General features: G+C 37.1%; 4 protein-coding genes and 1 long non-coding RNA gene across 11 annotated transcripts in view; 3 read left to right on the top strand and 2 right to left on the bottom strand.

Annotated features, from left to right (window-relative positions):
• LOC111258755 (uncharacterized) overlaps positions 1-3,505 on the bottom strand; it is a 4,573-nt gene extending 1,068 nt beyond the window's left edge. Inside the window, exons 1-5 of one of the 3 annotated variants that reach the window (XM_022830256.2) lie at positions 3,397-3,505; positions 2,607-2,680; positions 1,981-2,137; positions 1,166-1,486; positions 430-593 (exon numbers count right to left, since the gene is read on the bottom strand). In XM_022830256.2, coding sequence (XP_022685991.1) covers positions 430-593; positions 1,166-1,486; positions 1,981-2,137; positions 2,607-2,661 — 697 coding nt within the window. In that variant the 5' untranslated portion in view covers positions 2,662-2,680; positions 3,397-3,505. Of the gene's footprint in view, positions 1-429; positions 594-1,165; positions 1,487-1,980; positions 2,138-2,606; positions 2,681-3,050 lie in introns of all 3 variants that reach the window. The other 2 variants (XM_022830255.2, XM_022830254.2) reach the window with 2 other exon arrangements.
• A 115-nt stretch (positions 3,506-3,620) lies between these two features.
• LOC111258756 (26S proteasome non-ATPase regulatory subunit 9) lies at positions 3,621-6,507 on the top strand. 3 transcript variants are annotated; one of them, XM_022830258.2, is made up of 5 exons: positions 3,621-4,113; positions 4,562-4,726; positions 4,988-5,092; positions 5,416-5,578; positions 6,113-6,507. In XM_022830258.2, exons 1-5 carry the CDS (start codon positions 4,093-4,095, stop codon positions 6,268-6,270), a joined length of 612 nt encoding a protein of 203 aa, XP_022685993.1. In that variant the 5' UTR covers positions 3,621-4,092; the 3' UTR covers positions 6,271-6,507. The 3 variants fall into 3 exon arrangements, with proteins under 3 accessions (XP_022685993.1, XP_022685992.1, XP_022685994.1); XM_022830257.2 differs by having other exon boundaries at positions 4,559-4,726; XM_022830259.2 differs by having other exon boundaries at positions 3,658-3,674; positions 4,559-4,726.
• A 661-nt stretch (positions 6,508-7,168) lies between these two features.
• Positions 7,169-11,568, bottom strand: LOC111258753 (cytoplasmic 60S subunit biogenesis factor ZNF622). The gene is made up of 8 exons (XM_022830250.2): positions 11,273-11,568; positions 10,133-10,322; positions 9,774-9,992; positions 9,154-9,237; positions 8,811-8,919; positions 8,296-8,578; positions 7,900-8,023; positions 7,169-7,519 (listed from the first exon to the last, which is right to left on the bottom strand). The coding sequence occupies exons 1-8, from the start codon at positions 11,368-11,370 to the stop codon at positions 7,412-7,414; spliced, it is 1,215 nt and encodes a 404-aa protein (XP_022685985.1). The 5' UTR covers positions 11,371-11,568; the 3' UTR covers positions 7,169-7,411.
• Positions 11,569-11,698: 130 nt separating this feature from the next.
• On the top strand, positions 11,699-13,060 carry LOC111258754 (uncharacterized). Of its 2 annotated transcripts, XR_015310283.1 has the most exons (3): positions 11,699-11,837; positions 11,931-12,088; positions 12,761-13,060. It is a non-coding gene; the product is annotated as an uncharacterized LOC111258754 (long non-coding RNA). The 2 variants fall into 2 exon arrangements; XR_015310282.1 differs by having other exon boundaries at positions 11,717-12,088.
• A 1,002-nt stretch (positions 13,061-14,062) lies between these two features.
• Positions 14,063-19,698, top strand: part of LOC111258760 (uncharacterized) — a 29,214-nt gene continuing 23,578 nt past the window's right edge. The window contains exons 1-2 of one of the 2 annotated variants that reach the window (XM_022830267.2): positions 14,063-14,116; positions 15,311-15,493. The gene's annotated coding sequence lies outside the window, so the exon portion shown is untranslated. Of the gene's footprint in view, positions 14,117-15,310; positions 15,494-16,667; positions 16,899-19,698 lie in introns of those variants that run through there. The other variant, XM_022830265.2, reaches the window with a different exon arrangement.

The following is a 19,698-nucleotide window of genomic DNA, read 5'->3' as shown; positions in this document are numbered from 1 at the left end:
TATAATCAAGATAATTGAAGAAACAGGTGATCTTTTTTTAGGTATCTAAGCATAAAGTTAAAAAAATCTTAAGCCAAACATCCAATATAAAGTGTGGTGCCTATATCAGAGTTAAAAGCTAGGACAAAAACCTGCTATTTCAATTGTGTATATGGCGTTTTTGTAATACATCAATGTTGCGAGGCAGCTAGGAACATTTACACTGATGGAGTTATATTTTATAACATATATTAGAACTAACTGTTTGACGTTTGTGTAGTATTGTTATCTTCTATGAATAAACTACTTAGTTCGTTACATGTAATGCGGTCGTTTTTAGCACTTTCATAAATAGGCCTCACACACAAACGTACGTAACGAAATTCTTAGTGCCATCATTATGATCTGAGCGCGAAATTGCTTAGATACTACCTCCATTAATCATGTTACCTTTGTTGGCCAACAATCGTATCAACTCATCAATACAGTCGCCGTCCGGTCGATTTTTTGCCACGTCCAATCTCATCAAGAGTCGTTCAGTGAAGAATCGCAAAAGGGCGGCCATTAATTCAGTGCGTGGCGGTTCATAATCTTCAGTCGCTTGAACCATGTATCTGTAAATTGAGCATTGTGTAAACGCCACATGCAAATATCAAGACTTTAAGGCTTTCCCATGGAAGTATCTAAATGACGATGTTACTCAACGCAGTGTACGCCTATTGCTAGACTACTTTATAATAATACGAATAGAACGACTTTATGATAATAAAATGTATCCAAATCCAAAAACTGCAAAATGTGACACCACTCAGGCTTATTTTTTCCTTTTACCTTAATTCCACATTGTGCATGCCAGAAGCATGGCATGGTTTTTCGACTTATGTCAATCCGGTCTGTTTGGTTCATTTTCAACTAATACGATTTTCGGATATGCCTTGCCAGATAGCGTTATGAAAAAGAGCTTTGGCAGACCAGAAGTTCTTTTATAAAACGTTTATTAAATTAAAGTGCCCAGATCTACTTTCTTATGTTGCCTAATTTGAATATCATGTGAGACAAGAAAAAAGTTCGTGCGGTACCTGAAAAACAACAGTGTCAGACAACTCTCACTAAATGAAACTAATATAACTTGTTACTGTATATGCACGACGTGTGCGCTATATGTAAAACATAACGGGTAACCAACCTATACATATTGGCTAGCGTAAAATTCATCGCGTTCTGCCGCGTATTTCCAGCGTGGCTGGTGCTGGGCCCGCCGCTAGACGGCATTCCAGTCGTTGACCCTTTTTCATTTTCATCCGTCCAAATGTTACTGTTCCCGTTACTGATCTGATCAGCTTTGTTAATGAATGCTCGAACGAGAGGCGCACTATTCGGAGGATGTGAAATATTCTTTCGCCGTTGCTCTTTCGAGATCACCATGGACCATCGCATGAGGGCTACAATATCTGCTGGGGCATATCTGGGGTCTCGGCGAGACTTCCGTTGGTTCTTCAGACGTGATCTGGATGGTTCGCATAGTACAAATTTACAACACGCAAGGATACACCACAAGGCTCTAGATTAGCTTCTTTTTTTATATATCGTTTATTTCTGCGATACATACATTTTAGAAACCTTCTTGCTAGTTGACAAAACACGCCGTTTCGCTAACGTCTTTAAGTGTCCCTCACACTGATTGGGAAAATTCAGTTGAAATTCAATATTTAAATATACTCAGTTCACACATCAACTAATATTTGTCTGATCGTAGAAATATATATATATGATTTAGATTAAAGGATGTCTATAAAAATCATTTGGAAAATCGTTTGATGAATGTATATTTCTCAAAAATATTTTGTGTCAATTTCTCTAGGACAGAGTAAGCTCATTATTTTTAACAGCTTCAACAAAATATTTGCTTATCGAGCAGCCAACACGGCTAAACGCAATGTCCCTAATAAATTAGTATTGTTGTATGTAGAATATTCTTCTACAATTTTGGCTGACTCATACTGTACACTCCATAGATATCTCCGAATTCGCTCCGGATCCTCTTTGATTTCATCCTGAAGTACAGTAGGAATCTGGTCTACGGGTACCCTACTGTGCAGTAAAGATATAAGGCGCTGCTTCGACTTGTTGGACAAATGGGCCCATCCACGAACTTTACCTGAAGGATATAGCAGACGTTGTCTTTACACGTTGTTTCTATAGTTACTGTGCTCGAGAAGACTTCAATCTGAAGGTTCAGAGCATCTATATGTAATGCCGAAAGTTTAACTTGTACTAAACGCCATTAAAGCGTATACCGTACTTTATGTACACGAATCAAAGCAAAAGGTATTAAACCCTAAACGAAGAGCCTATGCAACTTATTAACTTAAATTAGCACAATGCGTAAAATTACCAACATCGGAGCATCACGACACTCACCTACCGCTTGGCTAATATCTGATTCCAACTACGAATCCTAAGAACTCCAAATATATCCATTGAAGAGACACATTGTAATACATCGTTTCATTAGCATCATTTTATAAATTACTTAAATGACTAAACACTGCGCATATAACGACGGTATTCTAGATTTATAAAATAGCTCCAGCACGGCTCAATTGACAGAACTTGAAAGGACTCACGAGGAGGAGGCAGTTCGAACCACTGAAGCCGAGATTTGGACTTGGCAGACTTCATCTTTATGATTTCGCAGTTTCTGCAAGCGATAAATAAAATAATAAGAGGACAGACTTGAGAGAGCGAACTAGACGAACTTATCACCGTGTTTAAAATTACATGATAAAAAATACGTTTTATCCACCAAACGTTTTTTACAATGCAGGCCAACATCTCCTGAAACGAAATTTTGACGGTTTCTTCTTACTGTATTAAATCATATGTCCCAAATTACACGTTTCCGACTTACAGTGCAAAAAAAGCAATATCGTCTGTGAAAAGGATCGCATTATTAAACGCATAAATGAGTAAAGCAAATCTATTTAAACCGCAGTTCATTTGATTTCGTAATCATTGAAATTCACATAACGCTACGCTTGAATATACAATGGATACGCAAGAATACAGACATTGTGAAAATTACTGAAGAAGCCGCATAATCAATGGCCGCAATTCGTGACTATATCTGCGTCCAAAAACGTTTAGCCGACACGCAAACACAACTTATTTGCGAAAGAAGCGCGAGATTAGGTAATAATCATATATATTCGGTCCAGGCGAATCCATACAGCTCAAAATTTAGATAAAGCTCTAACAGTATCAAGAAGAAAAATAAGCTCAAACTACATAAGAATATCCGCCTTGACAAATGTCGACTGAGAGAACACCGCAGTATTTCCTGTCCAAAATAACACATTCTTTTCAAACACTTGAATATATGAAGCAAATTTCAAAACTGTGATCAGGCAAACAGACGATGTTTAGTTGCATAGCTCCTGAAGTTCTTTTAGTAAATACTTTTCTCTGCACATAAAGGTCATAATCAATAATAATTCACTAGGTCGTATACATTTCCCTGGGCGAACTCTTTAAACAAGTGTGTCGTTTTTGTTCGAAAGGAAAGCGCGCTTTGTGACGCTAATGCTATGTCCAGGAGCCGGCGAGGTAATGCAATGGAATCAGACAGCTGATTTCTGCGCTGATAAACACATTACGCTCAGCGAATAAGAAAATCTTCACTGGAGCCATTGGGAGTGAGTTGAAACCTAATTCATTTTGGCGTCGATTTACTCTAAAGTAGTTCTGAATATCAGTCGGACGGTGTATCCGAAGTCTCAACAACAGCTTACGAACAAGACGAAGCTTCATATGTAAACCACAATATTTGAGTGCGCACCGAATCTGACGTTGTGTCCACTGAACTCTGTGAAGTCGGATGGTGCTTTCGTAAAGAGGTGCAGAAAATTAAATATAATGTAGATTCCTGGAGTTATAGTGTAATGAACATCGAATCGTAATGTGTGCAAAATACTACTATTAAGGTAGAAACTAGATAAGGCTTTATTACGGCGCTCATATTTCGTCTCGCCAGCCTGTGTCAGCTTTGGTTAGTTGCATTGCACCCTCAAAATTTCGTCTCGCCGCGAAATAACTGGTACCTCCCCCCGGCCAATGGCCACGGAGGCCCTTCAGGTTCGTTTATTTTTAGGAAAACTTTCAAATATTTGTACACAACTCTTGATTTGGAAATAAATAAGTAAATATAGGCTACTTAGTAAAGAAAAAAAATCAATATAGAGCATGCGCTTGACAAATTTGAACAAGTTGAAGAGAAAATTAGGCTCTGTATGTGGGATACATTAGCTTTCTTGCTATCTTGTATATACTGTGAATGTGTTCTAATAAAAAGGTAATGGTTGTGTCACACTGTCGGCAAGTTTTGTAAATGATAATCCAGAAGTTCTTTAGTATTCATAGGAGCATCATCGCAAAGAACGGTGGTTTTTTGTCGTTATTTTAACCTGTTTTTCTTATGGTAAGTTACGTGAAATAGTGTTTTCACTTTACTTCAAGCTGTCCGCAGCAGTTACGTTTATTAATTTTTTTACACCAATTCTACTCCACGCTCGGTTTCCAGAAGATGATAGACCACGAATTGAACGTACGGAACCTAATGGTCGTTAAAGTCAACATCGAGCAAAAGATTAATATACTTGGTGGAGTGTTATCCACGAATGGGGTGGGTATGACGGAGCCTTTAGTCGACAGAGATGGATACCCTCGTAATGATATCGACGTATACCAGGTGAGTTTTTCATTCAGTTTGAACGCCTTCGTTTGCACTTATGTGAAGGGAATATACTTTTTTTATTTGCATTTTTTAATTAATTTTTAATTTGCAGCGAGATTTTAATAACGTTTCACGATAGTTCAAATAATCAGCTGTGTTTTGCTCAAATATAAATTAACTAATAGAAGAGGCACTTGATCGATTCCCATAGTCTACTAGCTTATTCCGTGTTAAGCCTATTCTATTTAAGACTATAACTCTGATTGATGCTTTTAGGTTCGCAAGGCACGGCACGATATTATTTGTTTGCAGAATGACCTTAAGGAAGTAACGAGAAAAATCGAGGAAGGCTTGCATCGGCTGCATGCAGAGCGTGCGGAGGTAGGAAATTGTATTGAAAAGCAGATACGATGTATTTGTAAAAGATTAAAGTATTAGAGGATGCTAAAAAAATTAGAAAATTAGAGAAGGATACCATTTTCCCTGATCTTTCGAAATGAGGGAGAGTTAGCCTTGCAGACACTTCTAGAATTTAAATTTATGTTTTAGCCCTGATCATACCGTTTGTTTGTAACATGACCAACAATCTTTTCGGCCATTTTGACAAAAGAACAATTCCTTTAATATGGCAGTTTATTCACCGAAATCAAAAGAAGCTGGAACTACCTATGTATGTATGCTGTACGTTGTCTGGGTTTTTGCAGTCTGGGGCGACCAGTACGAGCGAAACCGATGCCGAAACTCGGCGACTGAAAGCGTTCGCCCGAATATCGTCCGTTGAACGGGGATCACCAGCCGATCAAGCTGGGCTTCGATCAGAAGATCTCATCACGAACTTCGGCAGTATTCACATTGACAACTTTAATGGTAGGAACCTTTACGTTACAAACTTCTTCTGCCTTTGTGTTCCAGTTATAGTTTGAGCAGATAGTCTAAAACGCAAAAGTCTCGCGCATTTTGTACGCGGATTTTGTTAACGATTAATTAACGTAAATTTTTTCTAGGCCATTGGTAAGCCTGATTATTTATAGTATGAGCTTTTCAAACAAATAAATGCATTGTGAGTGCGCTTATTAGGACATGTGTAAAAAAACTATTGCTTCGTATTTGTTTAACTAACATCATAATACACTGGAATTAGCTGACTTGCCTAATAAACATTCTTTTCCTACCGGCAAACTTCATTCCTCAGTAATTTAGGAGACAGAGCATGTAGATATTTTTCTCTTCTCGATCAGCGTAGCCTTGTTTTATCTTTTAAGGTGATTTGAGGTAGATTAGTGATCATCTTATATTAGAAATACACTGAGTAGCAGTTTCGATCGTAAATATGATCAATGACCATCTCTTCAAAAGTAAAAGTTGTTGAAACCCGTTTAATGTATATGGTCGCTATTTCAGGAATGATGTCCATCGCGGGATTGGTACAGAACTCTATCGGCAAAGCGCTTAAGATTCGACTTCTCCGAGGTCTTTCCCTTGCGCAGTACGACATTTTGTTAGTTCCGAAAAGCTGGAGCGGTCAGGGTGTACTTGGTTGTAAAATCGTTCCCCTATAGGAATTCCAGACCGATTCCCAAAATAGTACAACATCTTTCGACAATACACTTATATCTGTCTAAACCCTCAAAAGAGTAACGACAGAACTAAAGCTGAACGGTAAAGGAAAACTTATACAGAACCGAAAAGAAATAAAATGTTGTCGTACTTCGGTATTATTATCGCCATGTAATATTATGAGCATCGTGTGCGCTTGTGTGTTTGTGCATGAAAATAAACATGTTTATTTAAGAAAATCTTTCTGGAAAAATTTCTTATAAGAAAATATATAACTAGTTATTTAGAGCTAGACCCGAAGTGCTTCTGCCCTTAAGTCCTATATAAGTACAAGTTTAGCTTAGGCCCTTTCGGATGGAGGAACTTGAAGGAGGAAATGCTTGAAATGAAAAAAAGCTTGAGACAATAGGTTCTTCCCGTCTGATATTAAGGACTTCGTACTCAAGCCCTTAGCTGTGGCTGTGTAGTAAGTTTTTGCTTATTATTACCGAGGGCATGCAAAAGTAATCATCAGGAGGCAAGGTGTTTTTAACGAGATTTTTCTTTATGCAATACTGGATCAGTTAAGTCCATATATCCGTTTTAAATATTCTCGCTTCCAATTAATCAATTTCTTCAGTTTTCTTATGAAGCTCAATATAAATACGCAGATTTATCTGTCAATATACCATGTGATTTGTACGTTAAGCTCCCTCACACGGCAAAACGTAGCAGTGTAAAATAGTGTGCCAACATGGCCTGTACTACGAATAGTAGAAAAAGGTCCGCACAATACAACATCTTCCTGAGCCGTACAAGCTAGTAAACCTAAATGTAATGTTCATGGAGAAGTAAAGCGACCTGATATTATATTATCTACCATTGAGCTTTGCACTAAACTGCATTGAAATGAATATAAAATTGAAAATAAGAACATTTTATTATTATAGTGGGCTATATGATATTCGTAGCAGATTTATTGTACAGAGTAACAACTTTGATGATCTTCGATATTATATACGCTTTGCTCAAAATTATTCTACGCAAGACATATATATTCCCTGATGGTTGTTCAACGCCTCACTGAATAGTTAACGCTAGTTCTCAATAAAGGTTTACACAACAACAGTATTAGCATATACTCTAACTTCTACAACTATTTTATTATCGGTAGCTTAATTTGTTCTTCTGGTGACGCATCATCGGGTCTTTGAGTTTAACCGCTAGTTCTTTCCGGGCAAGCAGGCGCTGCTCGACCTTCTGGTCACGGGCCTATAATATTGATAAAATGGAAATAATGATGTGGTCATGATAAAACAATTTTTTTTTGTTACTATTTTTATGATCCTTATAATTATTTATGTACTACAATCGCGAATAACGCATAATGTTAAATCGGTTAGTAGAGTATGCATTAAAAATTTTTTAAATGTAAAGCAAGCAGTTTAACGAAATAGCAGCAAGTTATTGTTGAAGAAAATACAAAAAGTTTAGGTATAAATTACGATTTTAATTTGTACGAACTCTTACAAAAACATGTTAACATATCATTAATGCTGTTTCCACTTTTATATTTACTATGAGAAAATGACCTACGAAACCTATAAAAATAAAGGTTAACACACTCGCCAATAAAAATGCAGTTTCCTTACCTTCATACGGGCTTGCATTGTCGTAATCGCGTTGGCCCAGCCGAGAGCTTTGTACTTTTCGAAAACAACTAAGTGTTGCCCATTCGTCGAAGCAGTTTCGTGCGAATAGCGTTGACGATAATACCTATATAGTCGGAAAAAAGATTCAAATTCGTAAAAAATGAATAATTGTGTGAGAAAAAATTATATATCATACTCATTACTGTAGCAATGTGTATGAAGTGTAACTGGCTTTTCTAAATACCTTACACAAGCCAATTGTGTTCAATTAATTTACGTCATACTTGAACTGACCAAATGCTAAAACTTTAATTTACCAGCGGCAGAAAAAATTACACATGATTTCAGCACACTTAATACACGTCCTGTGAATCTTTAAATAACCTCACATCATACCTCATGAGCGCTCGATGACCAATATATGCGCCCGATGGCAATTGAAGCGTCCAGTCATCATTTTCATACAGTATCTCCGGATCAAATTCCTCATCGGGATCAGCGCCATCAGGGTGAGTTGAACTATAGTCATAGAAATTCGAATATTCTAGCGGTGAATCCAAGGAGATGCTCGTGTGTCCTAGGTCGATCATGTGTTGCTGGACCGCTAGTATCGATCGGAACGGCGTCTTCTCATCGTTGTCACAAAGCAGGCATACTTTTAATTCGCCGATCTTGTAACCTAAAGTACCGGTGAAAACGAACAAAGGTGAAAGGTAAAACGCCTAACCAAATATAAAAACAGTTCTGAAAAATGAAAATTACGTACATCATGTCAGTTTGCAGAGGAGAGATCAAGAGAGACTTCTTTCCCGAGTAATTTTAGGTAGAACGTACCGAGCTTTAGTGAGGAGGTTACTGTTAGTTGTTTTAGATGCCACTGAAATGAACATAGTCGTGCTTTGTGCCCTTACCAAGATAGATGAGAAGTCCTTCGGGGTTTATCAGATACTCAGCGTCTGGAACGAAGAATGAGTGACTGATTGCCATATGTTCTATGTTTTTCTCCATATTTTTTGACACCTGTAATATAAAACATTTGTTAGACGAAGTCAGAAAAAAATCAATCCAAGCGACTAAATCAGGTGACCAAATATATTCAGGTGGTTTAATCAATCCGTTGAGTATCTCCTAAACGTACACGTTCAAGACATATAATTGAAAAAAAAATAATAAAAAGTATCATGACGCATTATTGTGATTTATTCAATTCGTGCTTCATAATCTTTCGCAATCGTATCCATACCGTATACTTACCTTGTTACAGAACAGGCATACATGGATTGGAATACAGTCAGTTAATTCGGGTTCAGGTGGCAACAACTCTGGCGAAGACGAATTCTATCGCAAGAAAGAGAACATTAACCGAAATATTGCCATGAGCAAATTAGAAAAAGAAAAACATAGCCTTATAATAAATATCTCTACAGTACCAAAGCACAGCTTGATATTAAAATGTCTCTTTGTGAAGCCGGAATGTTGGTTCATCCAGTACATTTTCGATCTCCGCACAGGTGCTTTTACAAAGCTTGCGTAAGCTACTGAAAAAGAACGATGCAGGATCCAGTCTAAAAAGAACGGTGAAGTTCAGTTGTATATTTTCTAAAATCTTGCGTATATAGTAATCGAACATGGCAACAATTTACTTAGGCTAGAAACACTGCTAAGCTTAAATCTAATAATTCCATAAGTTATGCCTTTCCACCTCGGACTCTCGCTCGTTAAGCGAAGCTAAGTACGGCTCTTATCCGCACTTCCTAGGTTTGCGTTGAGAAAATACGTTTTCAATTAACTCACAGCATTGAGCTTTGCTCTCCTACCAGCAACAAACTGGAATGCTATAGTTTACCATCATCTTTTTATCGGCAAATTATCACCTGTTCTCCATCGATTTCTTCATATGACTCATTCTCTTCGACGTCGTCGATATCTTCCCAGTCTTCCTCGTTATCAGCCGAAATAGAACTGAATTGCTTGGCGGGGTCTATCCGTTCGGTAACCGGCGTACGAATTCGTAGAGGCACGTTTCGATAGGTTCGCCGGCCCGAATCCTCAGACGCATCGCTCTCAGTTAAAACAAAAGCTTTCTTTACCTCCTATGAAAATATAAAGATATTCCGAATATATTGAAACCATTTAATAACATGAAGGAGTAATTCAATTTTATATTAGGCTTTATGATTATAGTATGATAATTATAGAGAAAATGACAGTTACAAGCATGTCTACTGCTTACCTTTCGATGAGCTTTGGAATTAAGGTGATTTTTCAAAGTTTGCACGCTATTGAATGATTTTTTGCAATCGGGGCAATGGGCACGCTCATTAGTAGTGGTCTGGTTAAACTTTTGTGAAGCGGCTACCTTGGCGATGAAATCCTCGGCGGTTACCGATGGTAATGCTGCACTCTTTCTTTTGAGATTGTACCTGACCAACAAAAATTAATATATTGGTGTGCTATTTTTATAGTTCTACGATCCGAAGTAACTGAACTGAGAACATACAAAGTTTGGAGACTTGACACAACACTTTTTACTGTATTGGATTATTGAGTATTTCGTACATATTGTAGCTCAATGCTCGACTGAACCTAAGTGTCCTATTCAAACGTTTTGGAACCTCACACAGTATATTTAACCAGCGTAAATATTGCTGCACCATAAGGTTATAATGTATTCGGAAGTCTTCTCTTTATCATGGTCCAATTCTCTAATGGCAATATTGCTACTAAGAGGTATTAGTCCTTAAAAAATATGGTCTTCTTGTATAGTCTTAAATATAGTCGTAAGGACTAGATTTGTCTTAACTATTAAAAGATTAACAAAACCTACATAACTTTTTGTAAAAATGTATCCATGCATACTGCCAAAATTAATAATATTTTCAATACATTAGTCGAATTACAGAGGTCTGGAAAAGTGTTTAGTGGTTTGTAGTATATTTACGTACTGCTTTTTAAGGGCGCAACAATGATACAAAGAAACTAGTGTTGCACCAGTACTCTTTCGTGCTACTGTATGAGACGGTTCACAGGTTAAACTAGAACTGTTTTGCGTTAAAAAGTGATTGTTACATATTTAACTGACATCGAAATCACCAACGGCGATGTACAAAAAACCTGCAAGATCTATCCATGTTATTTCTCATATCATAAAGGGTTAATATTGATGCCAACTGCTGTACGCTATCACGACCCACTGTCGTCACTGGAATCATTGAATACATTAATAAAATAGATGTCTGTCAACATATTTTTTCTTCGTTTCTAAATCCTTTCGGCGCTTTTGGTGCAACGGCTTAATCCAATAGTTTTGGCACACCTTTCGCCGCTTGCAGTCAGCTTACTTGAGGTCTTTAAACTTATGCCGTTTACTAACCGGTGCCAATCGCATCGATAATGGTTTCTTTGAAGTTCACCGGAGGTGAATATGAGTTTGCACGTCAAACACGTAAATTGCGATCCGACCTGGGCCATGGCTATTCGGTAATTCCGCCACGATAATACCTCGCCATGGCTATTCGCTTCACCACGATGTTCTGTGCTTCTGTATCACTCCGCGCTCAACTCTAAAGTGTAAAAGAGTATATTAGGAGTTAGGAGAACATGATTTCGGTACAAGAAGTTATGACTGACAGTATTACCAAGTGTTCGCTTAAGATGCTCGAATGATTATAATATACTCAGGAAGCCGCTTAAGCGACATCCATGTGTGATCTAGATGATGGGCACCTAGACAGCGCTATTTTGAAAAGTCAGTTGAAGCTAAGCCATGATTTATAATAGGAGCCCGCCAAATTTATAATGCGTCGCATATGTTTGTCTCTGCTTTGGACTGTTTAGAATATGACATAAAAAAAGACGTTTGAACGATGCGTGAATTTCATAGACATTGCTGAGATTGAAGAAAATAGCTTATGATTAGCCGACTTCAACTAAATCAAGTATGTTTAAAAATCACTAGTTTTCTTTTTCAAATCGAGACCTTATTGAACATTCGAATTTTACGTTGATTCATCAAAACATTGTAATTGCAGCGAGTGCTTTTATTAGATGCACCAGAATGGAAAGTTTAAAAGAAGCTCTTGCCGCTCAATTTGAGAAGGCTATTAGTGATATCCGGGCACTAGCCGAAGGTTCCAATGAAAAGATGGAGTCTATATCGCAATTTGTCGAAATGGATTATCAATTAAAGGTAAGAAAAGACTTACTAAATTTGATTTTCGTTTACATTTCCAGATAATAATTAATGTTAATTTAAGACAAAATATCGAGCGAGCTCGGAATGGGATGGGTAAACAATACTTCTTTAAAAAAATGTGGAAGTGCATTCATGCTAATTTTTGAATAAGCCTATCCACTATTTATGAGGTTTATTAATCTAATACTAAGTATTTTTTATTGTCAGAAACTATGTTGGTACAACAATATATGCTTATGTCTATATAATTCATAATTTTCTGTCAAAATATATGTATTATGTAGACATATTGATTACTTGCTATACAAAAAAAGCAAATGCCTGTGAGTGAGTAAGATGATTATTTTTTGATATATATATATATGCACAAGAACCAGGACTTTTAAATGTAATTAAATACTTGTTGGTAACGTAGTATACAGTATTTTTCTATAAATATTTGTACAAGTAAATCCGGCAGATCTTGAAATCAAATGTAATGAAAGATGGATAAACACATTAAGTTAAATAAAATCTGATAAACCTTATGTTGGGGAAATAAAAATTCATAAATTAATCTACGTCGATATGTTTTATTGTACAGAAAAAAGACATTTTTCTGTAAATAAAACAACCAAGATAAGGAGATTTTTAGCCAACTAAAAATACGATGATCTACAATTTCAGATGCTCCGAAACAACAATGAAGGGGGTGAAGTTCGTTCGGCAATGATCCAGAGGGAACTGGACTCTCTTCAGGCTAAAGTGCAATTCATTAAACAGCATGTCAAAGTCGCATCATTTGATAATGATACACCTAAGAGTATTGATTGATAATTTCAATGACCTCTTGCTATTTGTCAGTTCCGATGCAGGTCTGAGCAGTGTTAGGACTCTTGTATTCAATTAGCAAATGCGTTGCCGATTCATGTTATCTTATGCTTAAAGGGTAAACGATAATAAACGAACGCTTTTAATTAACAACAAGCGTGTTCCAATTACCTATTTAACAACAAGGTGCAAACGTTTTCACAAGCGTTCCTGAACTAATAGAACCCGGGCATAATCAAACAACGGTCGTCTTTTGTGAGCTTTTCGATATTGTCTTATATACTATTTGTCTAATAAATCGTTTTATCTTCTCTCAGTTTTTGTACCGCAGACATTGGCACCCTCACTTTGATAATGCCACCATTCGAAAAGAATCGTCCCGCGGCATGTATGATAAACGAAATTGATTTTAATTTAGCGGGTGGTAGAATAGCTACTTCAGAGAACTTTCACCAGTGCTAATACAATTTAGCTCATGTGAACATTCCTAAAGCATAATAGAGGACGCAGAGGAAATAATTTTCACAAGAATCGACCAAAAATGCCGTTTTATCAAGAACCCTGTAAAGTCCTTTTGTACAGTTCTGCGCAAATATTTTAAAGAACTAAGCCCGTGCCTGTTGTCTTGCTTTTGGAGCATTCACAGAGGGTCCGTCGGAAAAAGTCGTAAGTGCGGTAGGTGACCGCTTTCCTTTTAGTTTCTTTAAAACGTTTTTCTTGCAGAAGCTTGTTCAGTAACTCCTTGCGGCCGAAACTAGGTGAGTTAGACTGTGTGTAGTTCGACCGAGACGGCACCACTTGTCTTGCTGCTTCACATCGCTGAGGTTATTTAAAGTGAGGCTTAATAAACATACTATTTTCCAAAGGATACTCGTATTTCCGATCTGCTTCGTTCATTCTGTTGAGAAGCTAAACAAAACTGCCTGACATGATATTTTGTTGAAAGTGTCCGATTGATGTAAAAAAAATCCCCAAGAGTGTATTTTTTGTTTTTAGCTTGTAAAGAAAGCACTGTTCTGATTGACTCAGTGTTCAAAACGTAAGATAAAATTTGCTGCTTTTAGTACAATATTGATACTGTGTGTGTTCGGCAAATTCGTCTGCAGTTTGAAATAGCTAAATGCAGAATGCACAACGCTGTAATAAGTACTTGCTTTCTTTGAACCCATTGATGTTTACGCGTTGCTTTGAAAGTTTACAGAACATCTCAAAGTAAGGGAGCCTTTTTATCGATGTTATTTTACCGATGTTTTTCAGATTTACACATCTTATTAACCTCGTTAAGATCACTATATCTTGCCGAGAAATTAACGAAACTGGTTTATGAACAAAAGTTCAAATATTTCTATGAAAACCTAGTAAAGCCTTAGTTTGTAACGTAATAGACTCGTGCCGAGTATGTTTTTCCCTTAGTTTTCGTTGAAATATAGAGCCCATAATTTTGCCAGACGTTTCCTTCGCCATGAGACGCTGAAAGTTCCCTTGCCCGTTCCAATGACTTTCCCGGTTGGATTGTCCGGCAGCTGATTTTCAGTAAAGTAACACAGTCGTTCAATCACGCCTATTCAGAATTGTTTTTCTGTTCGGAAAGGCACCGATCAAATAAGACGCGCGATTCAGTAAAACGATTTGCGAGTTTACTTTGTTACTGTAATAGTTCACTAAAGTGACAGCGTGTTTTGCCAGTCCGGTTTAAATTAGGCTAGAGACAAAATAACAGCTTAACTTTAGAAGAGCTGTAATCGTAATCTTCAATTCTTTTCGTAGTATTTCAAATTGGAAATCCACAAAACACGATGGCCAGCAATAAAATAATATCATAAACTGAAAAATTGTATGACGTTCGCGGTACCAATATACAACGATAACTACAGAGATGAATTGATTGATGTGATGGAACAAAATTAATTTCGCTCGAGTCTGTCGACTGGCCAGACAATAGCGGACGCGCTATGGGATCGAATGGGATGAGTTAAATGTAATCAGCACAACTTTATTGTAATACCCCAAAAAGTTTCTATATCCTGACATATAATGTGCACAATACCGGATTAATCAACGTAAAAACAGCTAGGCGTGGAATATGACCAGCTACAAGCGATCAATTATTATTCAGTAGTTATTTGCACTGGATTATTCTATCTCAATTAAAGATAACGTTACAACGAAACACCACAGATGATATTACAAACTTCAACTGGCAAAAGGCAGTGATGATAGATGCTTGTGAAAAACGAAGGAGATACGAAGTCTTTGACGAACTCTCGCTGGACGAAGTTAGCTACATAGGCTTCAAGGATTTCGATTCGTCAAAACTGAAGGATCAAACCGAAAGATCAGGAAACGTCGGACTTTCTAACACATCTCTGCTGAATTTCTGTGAATGTATTCTGACGATGTATTCAGGCGGGCAAAAATGCATGCGGCTTTTTCCTGTGTCCTGTTAAAGCGGTCGGGATCAGTTCCTTGCACGGAGTCGGGACTTGCTTCTACCCTAATTTCCTGACCCCTTATTGGCATCTTCGGCTGCTGGAGCCTGACAGGCAGCGTTAGGCTGCCTGAAGTCTACTAGAATTCATCTAATCCTATGTGGGTATGCGTTATATTTATTATATTGTGACAACTGTGAACTAACAGTATAAATATGACCAAGCCGTTTCGTTGCACAGTTCCTAGATTCAACAATAGCAACTTTTGTGGTTTGTTGACAGTTAGTTAGCTCAATAAGGAGCCAATCGCAACGAAGTGTAACAACGGTAAACAGGACATAGCTGAGATAGTTTTATGCTAATGGATTTCATGAAAATGGCCATTATGGCAAGGCTTTGCTCGCAGCGCCGAACGTGACGCTGATCGCGTGTAGCCACATAATGTAACCATGGATTTTTACTAGAGAAACATGATGATAGTTTGATAGATCGCAAGAAGTCGGCTTCAAAGCTCAATCGTCTTTCATCTAAGATTTTCACTTGTTATTGGTTTTTTGGTTTGTCTCGTTTTGCACCCGCTATACATCAGCTAGGAATTTTCCAGTTGAACTTAATCAAATTCAGACTGCGTTTAGGTCGACATTTAAGTTTGAACACCTTCATTTTGCCAATAAATGTGAAATATATTTTAATCCCATGTTTCACCAATTTAATATTAGCAATATTAAATTGCTGCCGCGACTCAGCCGCGGATATGGAGCGATGCGTATAGCCTGCGCAATACAAGCTTTGAACGTTCAGAAAAGCGAAAATACCTAAAAACCTGCTTTTTTACGCATTTTTATTCGTTTACACACGCCCTTTTGACATTTATACCAAAACCCCAAAAAACAATTCCTTCCGTGAAAGTGTCTGTCCATTGTCTAAAGTAGTGTATCATTTGTCACCTACTGCTTTTAACGTGTCTTTTTTTTTGTTCGCAATCATGCTGGCGATCACGCTGGCACCATTGCATTTATTATTCGATGTTTCCATGGCTATCTATTGGAAGTCCTTTATCTGTTTGACCACTGCTTGTTATAACAATATATTTGCCTGGAGCGCATTATTATGCATATATCTGCTAATACATTAAATGTTATAGGTAGGGAGACTCGATGGTAGCAGTGCTCACAATAATAGAGATCTAGAGACACAAAACCAAAAGCTGCTTTCCGTCAAATAAAACATGTTCCGTATTATTGTCTTTGCAGACAGCTTTTAGCATCGTCTATATCTACATACAGAGGAGAACAACGTGCTCCTGTTTGGGAGAGGTAGTTTTTAAATATAAACAACGACCGCAGTAGTATCGATATCAATTCGAATAATAATAGGAAGTCACATTTGTGTGTGTTTGTGTGTGGATCTGCAAACGTCGACAAAAAAACAAACTGACTAATCGGTAGAGTGTTTTGCCATTTGTCCAAATGGTCGTGTCTTCCAAGTAACGTTAGCTTTTCAACGATTATGTCAGATCTCGCAGAGAGAGCTTTCTCTTAGGCCAGTTTTAAGATGATGTTTCGGTACGTACGACCAGTACATACTATTTTTGACTTCCGATATTATCATGATTCTGAAGTAAACGCTGTCGAGATTTTTGGGATAGTTGTAGAAGCCATTGTTCCGAAGTATTTGCCTTTTAGCAACCTAATACATATCTAGAGTGTTTAATCATATGTAGACCCATAATTTAGCCATACTAAGACGAAAAGGAATCATTCTTTATCACTATTTGGTTTCCCCTATCATTTAAAATAAATGCAGGCTGTTTGTGTGTGGGGTCTATTTCTATAATACGTCAAAGCAAGTTCGCAACTGACGTCTATATACCACAAAGATTAGAAGCAATGCTTAACGCTGACACGGATGAGATAGAGAAATAACTAAATGTACGATCGAAAAAATTCAATTGTCTCTAACTAATAAACACATATAATTCTATTTATTACTGATAATTATCTCTATTAGCATAGAGATGGGAATCTTTGAAAAGTTATATACGATTGAAACACTGGCGTCCCCCGTTTGATTGTCGTTACAAATGGGTTGGCTAAGAAAGAAATGATACTGCCAGAGGTTATTGATACGCCAAGAAACAAGCAATATCATTGACTTTAATCTCTCATTGTCGACAAATTAGTGTCCCCTATAGATGTCAATGTTGTGAAACAATTTTTGTGAGTATTTAATAGCTGGCCGAAAACCTAGCTTAATTTGTCCATGTAATAGCGCCTGCATTGTGAGTACTTTATTATCCTATATAATTATAGAAGTTCAGACGATGGTGTAGTCCAGTACGCTGAACAGTGCCTAACCTAAAAATGGCCCGAAAGTTAATTTTCGCCGAAAAAGAAAAAAAAAAGAAAGTTAGTTTCAACCCGTTCTCAAAAGGAGAAAGCTAGATTAAGAACAGAATTTATATTATCCAAGATCATAAAGGTTCATAGAAGTCACGACCACTGTGTCGTACACCGAACAAAGCAGAACTAAAACCAAAGCGTGACTTCCTTTTCAGCAGCCTGTACTTATTTGATCACCTTTCTAATAGAGCTAAACTTCGCTGTGAAACAGTATTTGACATTTAATACACTAGCTAATTACGTAATTGCCACTAATTGGCTGCTACTAAAACGAGGAAATGCTCGAGCTTTATATTTAGTATCACCGTTAAACGACGCTTCCAGCTAAAAGCGAGCCATTCTTGTGATGCAGAAGCACTGACGTCTTTGCCTAGTGAGATTAAGAACGCGTGAAGTGGTCGCAGTTTGAGACTCATTTCCTTTCGTCTTGGGAGTCAACAATGTGAATCACTTTATAACAGCAGTATTGAACGTAAGACTCAGGGAACGTTTATTTAACTGAAGACAACCCGACAAGGCCATCTACTGAGCACTGTGCCGGCTAATAACCAGTTTTGTTCGTAATGACGAATGCCACATTTATATTGGCACAAAAAACTAATCCAAGAACTGATTACCTCTTTGACCCGAGTACATGCATTTGAAAAAGGACTATCGTGATGATTACTTCTGCGTTGACACCTAGGCTTCATAGATAGCCAGATCAAACGGATCTACCTATACAAATAAACTTAAGACATTCGCGGCCTGAACTTGTGTAAGTTGTATTTGTCTATTCTCATTAACGAATGTGTTAGTACGTAACAATTTCTTAGTCGTAGATGATGATTTTCCAGTTTCGGGAAAAGGAGCGTAAAAAAGTAGGACATCTTTTAATATACTAGATCAGGCACACCAACGGATGCTTTTAGCCTTAAAATTAAAATAAGGATATAGGGCTTACTGGATAAGCATTTTCTGTACAGAATATATTATAATGTGAAAATGTCCCGAAAAGTAGTAACAGATATCTTAATAGGACCAGTAATCGGTTTTTGATTCATTTATGACCAAATAGAGCACGTAGAGTAATCTAAGCTTATCTGAGGAGACCTAGGCGTCCGGTAATCGGTATACGAAATATTCACGTTTCATCTTGTAGATTGGTAACAATGTCATTTTGCAATGGCCACCGCACACTTGGGCTCATATCAAAATACAACTTTGAAATATGCTTAACTAAAATCATGAAGAAATAGTCTTATAACTCCATATAAAAATAAACTTCAACATAGAAATAGCTTTAATTTTAAATAAAAAAATGTTACAGATTACTCATGTCGTCATTGTTGGTGATCAGAGCGGAAGTGAAGGTTTTTACTTTTTGATGCAATTCGAATAACACAGTTTTTAAAGTTGAATTTGAGCAACTTTCCATGTCTTTGTTATAGGCTAGAAGATTTTGGCGTTATTCAAACGTCGTCGCCAGCGGTTGTTGGTTCTCCTATAGATAGAAATTCAACATCGAAGTTATTTAAATTAACTACTACTTGAATAAGTTATGATAACACAACAATTTATTAATTGTAGATGTACCTTAGGTTACCCTGACGGGTAGCAGTCATCCACTATTTTAATTACACTATCCTGCGTAGAACTGCCAAAAAATGGTAAAGGCGCTTTGGAGCACTGTCACCATGGGTATTGCCTACTTATCACGTTACGTCTTGCTGTCCAAATACCTACTGAAAATGATTTTCTATAGATAGAAGATACATTTAAGCACAATTTTAGAGAGGGACATTATCTGGTCATCTATAAAATCAAGCATGAAATGTCCCTATAATAACGATTCAAACAAGAGACTGTAAACAATCAATAAAAGAACATGAAGGGAGTTTGAAAGAACAGATGACAAAAATATTTTCTGAAAAAACATAACAAAGCTAATAACTACTCATCAAAGATTATATATATATATTAT

The sequence above is a fragment of the Varroa jacobsoni genome, unplaced genomic scaffold (assembly GCF_002532875.2).
Source record: "Varroa jacobsoni isolate VJ856 unplaced genomic scaffold, vjacob_1.0 scaffold_259, whole genome shotgun sequence".
Taxonomy (NCBI): Eukaryota; Metazoa; Arthropoda; class Arachnida; order Mesostigmata; family Varroidae; genus Varroa; species Varroa jacobsoni.
Note: the sequence above shows the minus strand (reverse complement) of the source record. Positions and strands in the feature narration are given on the sequence as shown.

Excerpts from the sequence above, each read along its gene's own strand:
- LOC111258756 (XM_022830257.2), top strand. The coding sequence starts at position 4,093 with ATGGCCACGGAGGCCCTTCAG. Across the intron at positions 5,093-5,415 it reads TGCATGCAGAGCGTGCGGAG|TCTGGGGCGACCAGTACGAG; the intron begins GTAGGAAATTGT and ends GGGTTTTTGCAG. Across the intron at positions 5,579-6,112 it reads TCACATTGACAACTTTAATG|GAATGATGTCCATCGCGGGA; the intron begins GTAGGAACCTTT and ends TCGCTATTTCAG.
- LOC111258753 (XM_022830250.2), bottom strand. The coding sequence starts at position 11,370 with ATGGCCCAGGTCGGATCGCAATTTACGTGTTTGACGTGCAAACTCATA. Across the intron at positions 9,993-10,132 it reads ATTCCAAAGCTCATCGAAAG|GAGGTAAAGAAAGCTTTTGT; the intron begins GTAAGCAGTAGA and ends ATATTTTCATAG. Across the intron at positions 8,024-8,295 it reads GGTCATCGAGCGCTCATGAG|GTATTATCGTCAACGCTATT; the intron begins GTATGATGTGAG and ends CCGACTATATAG.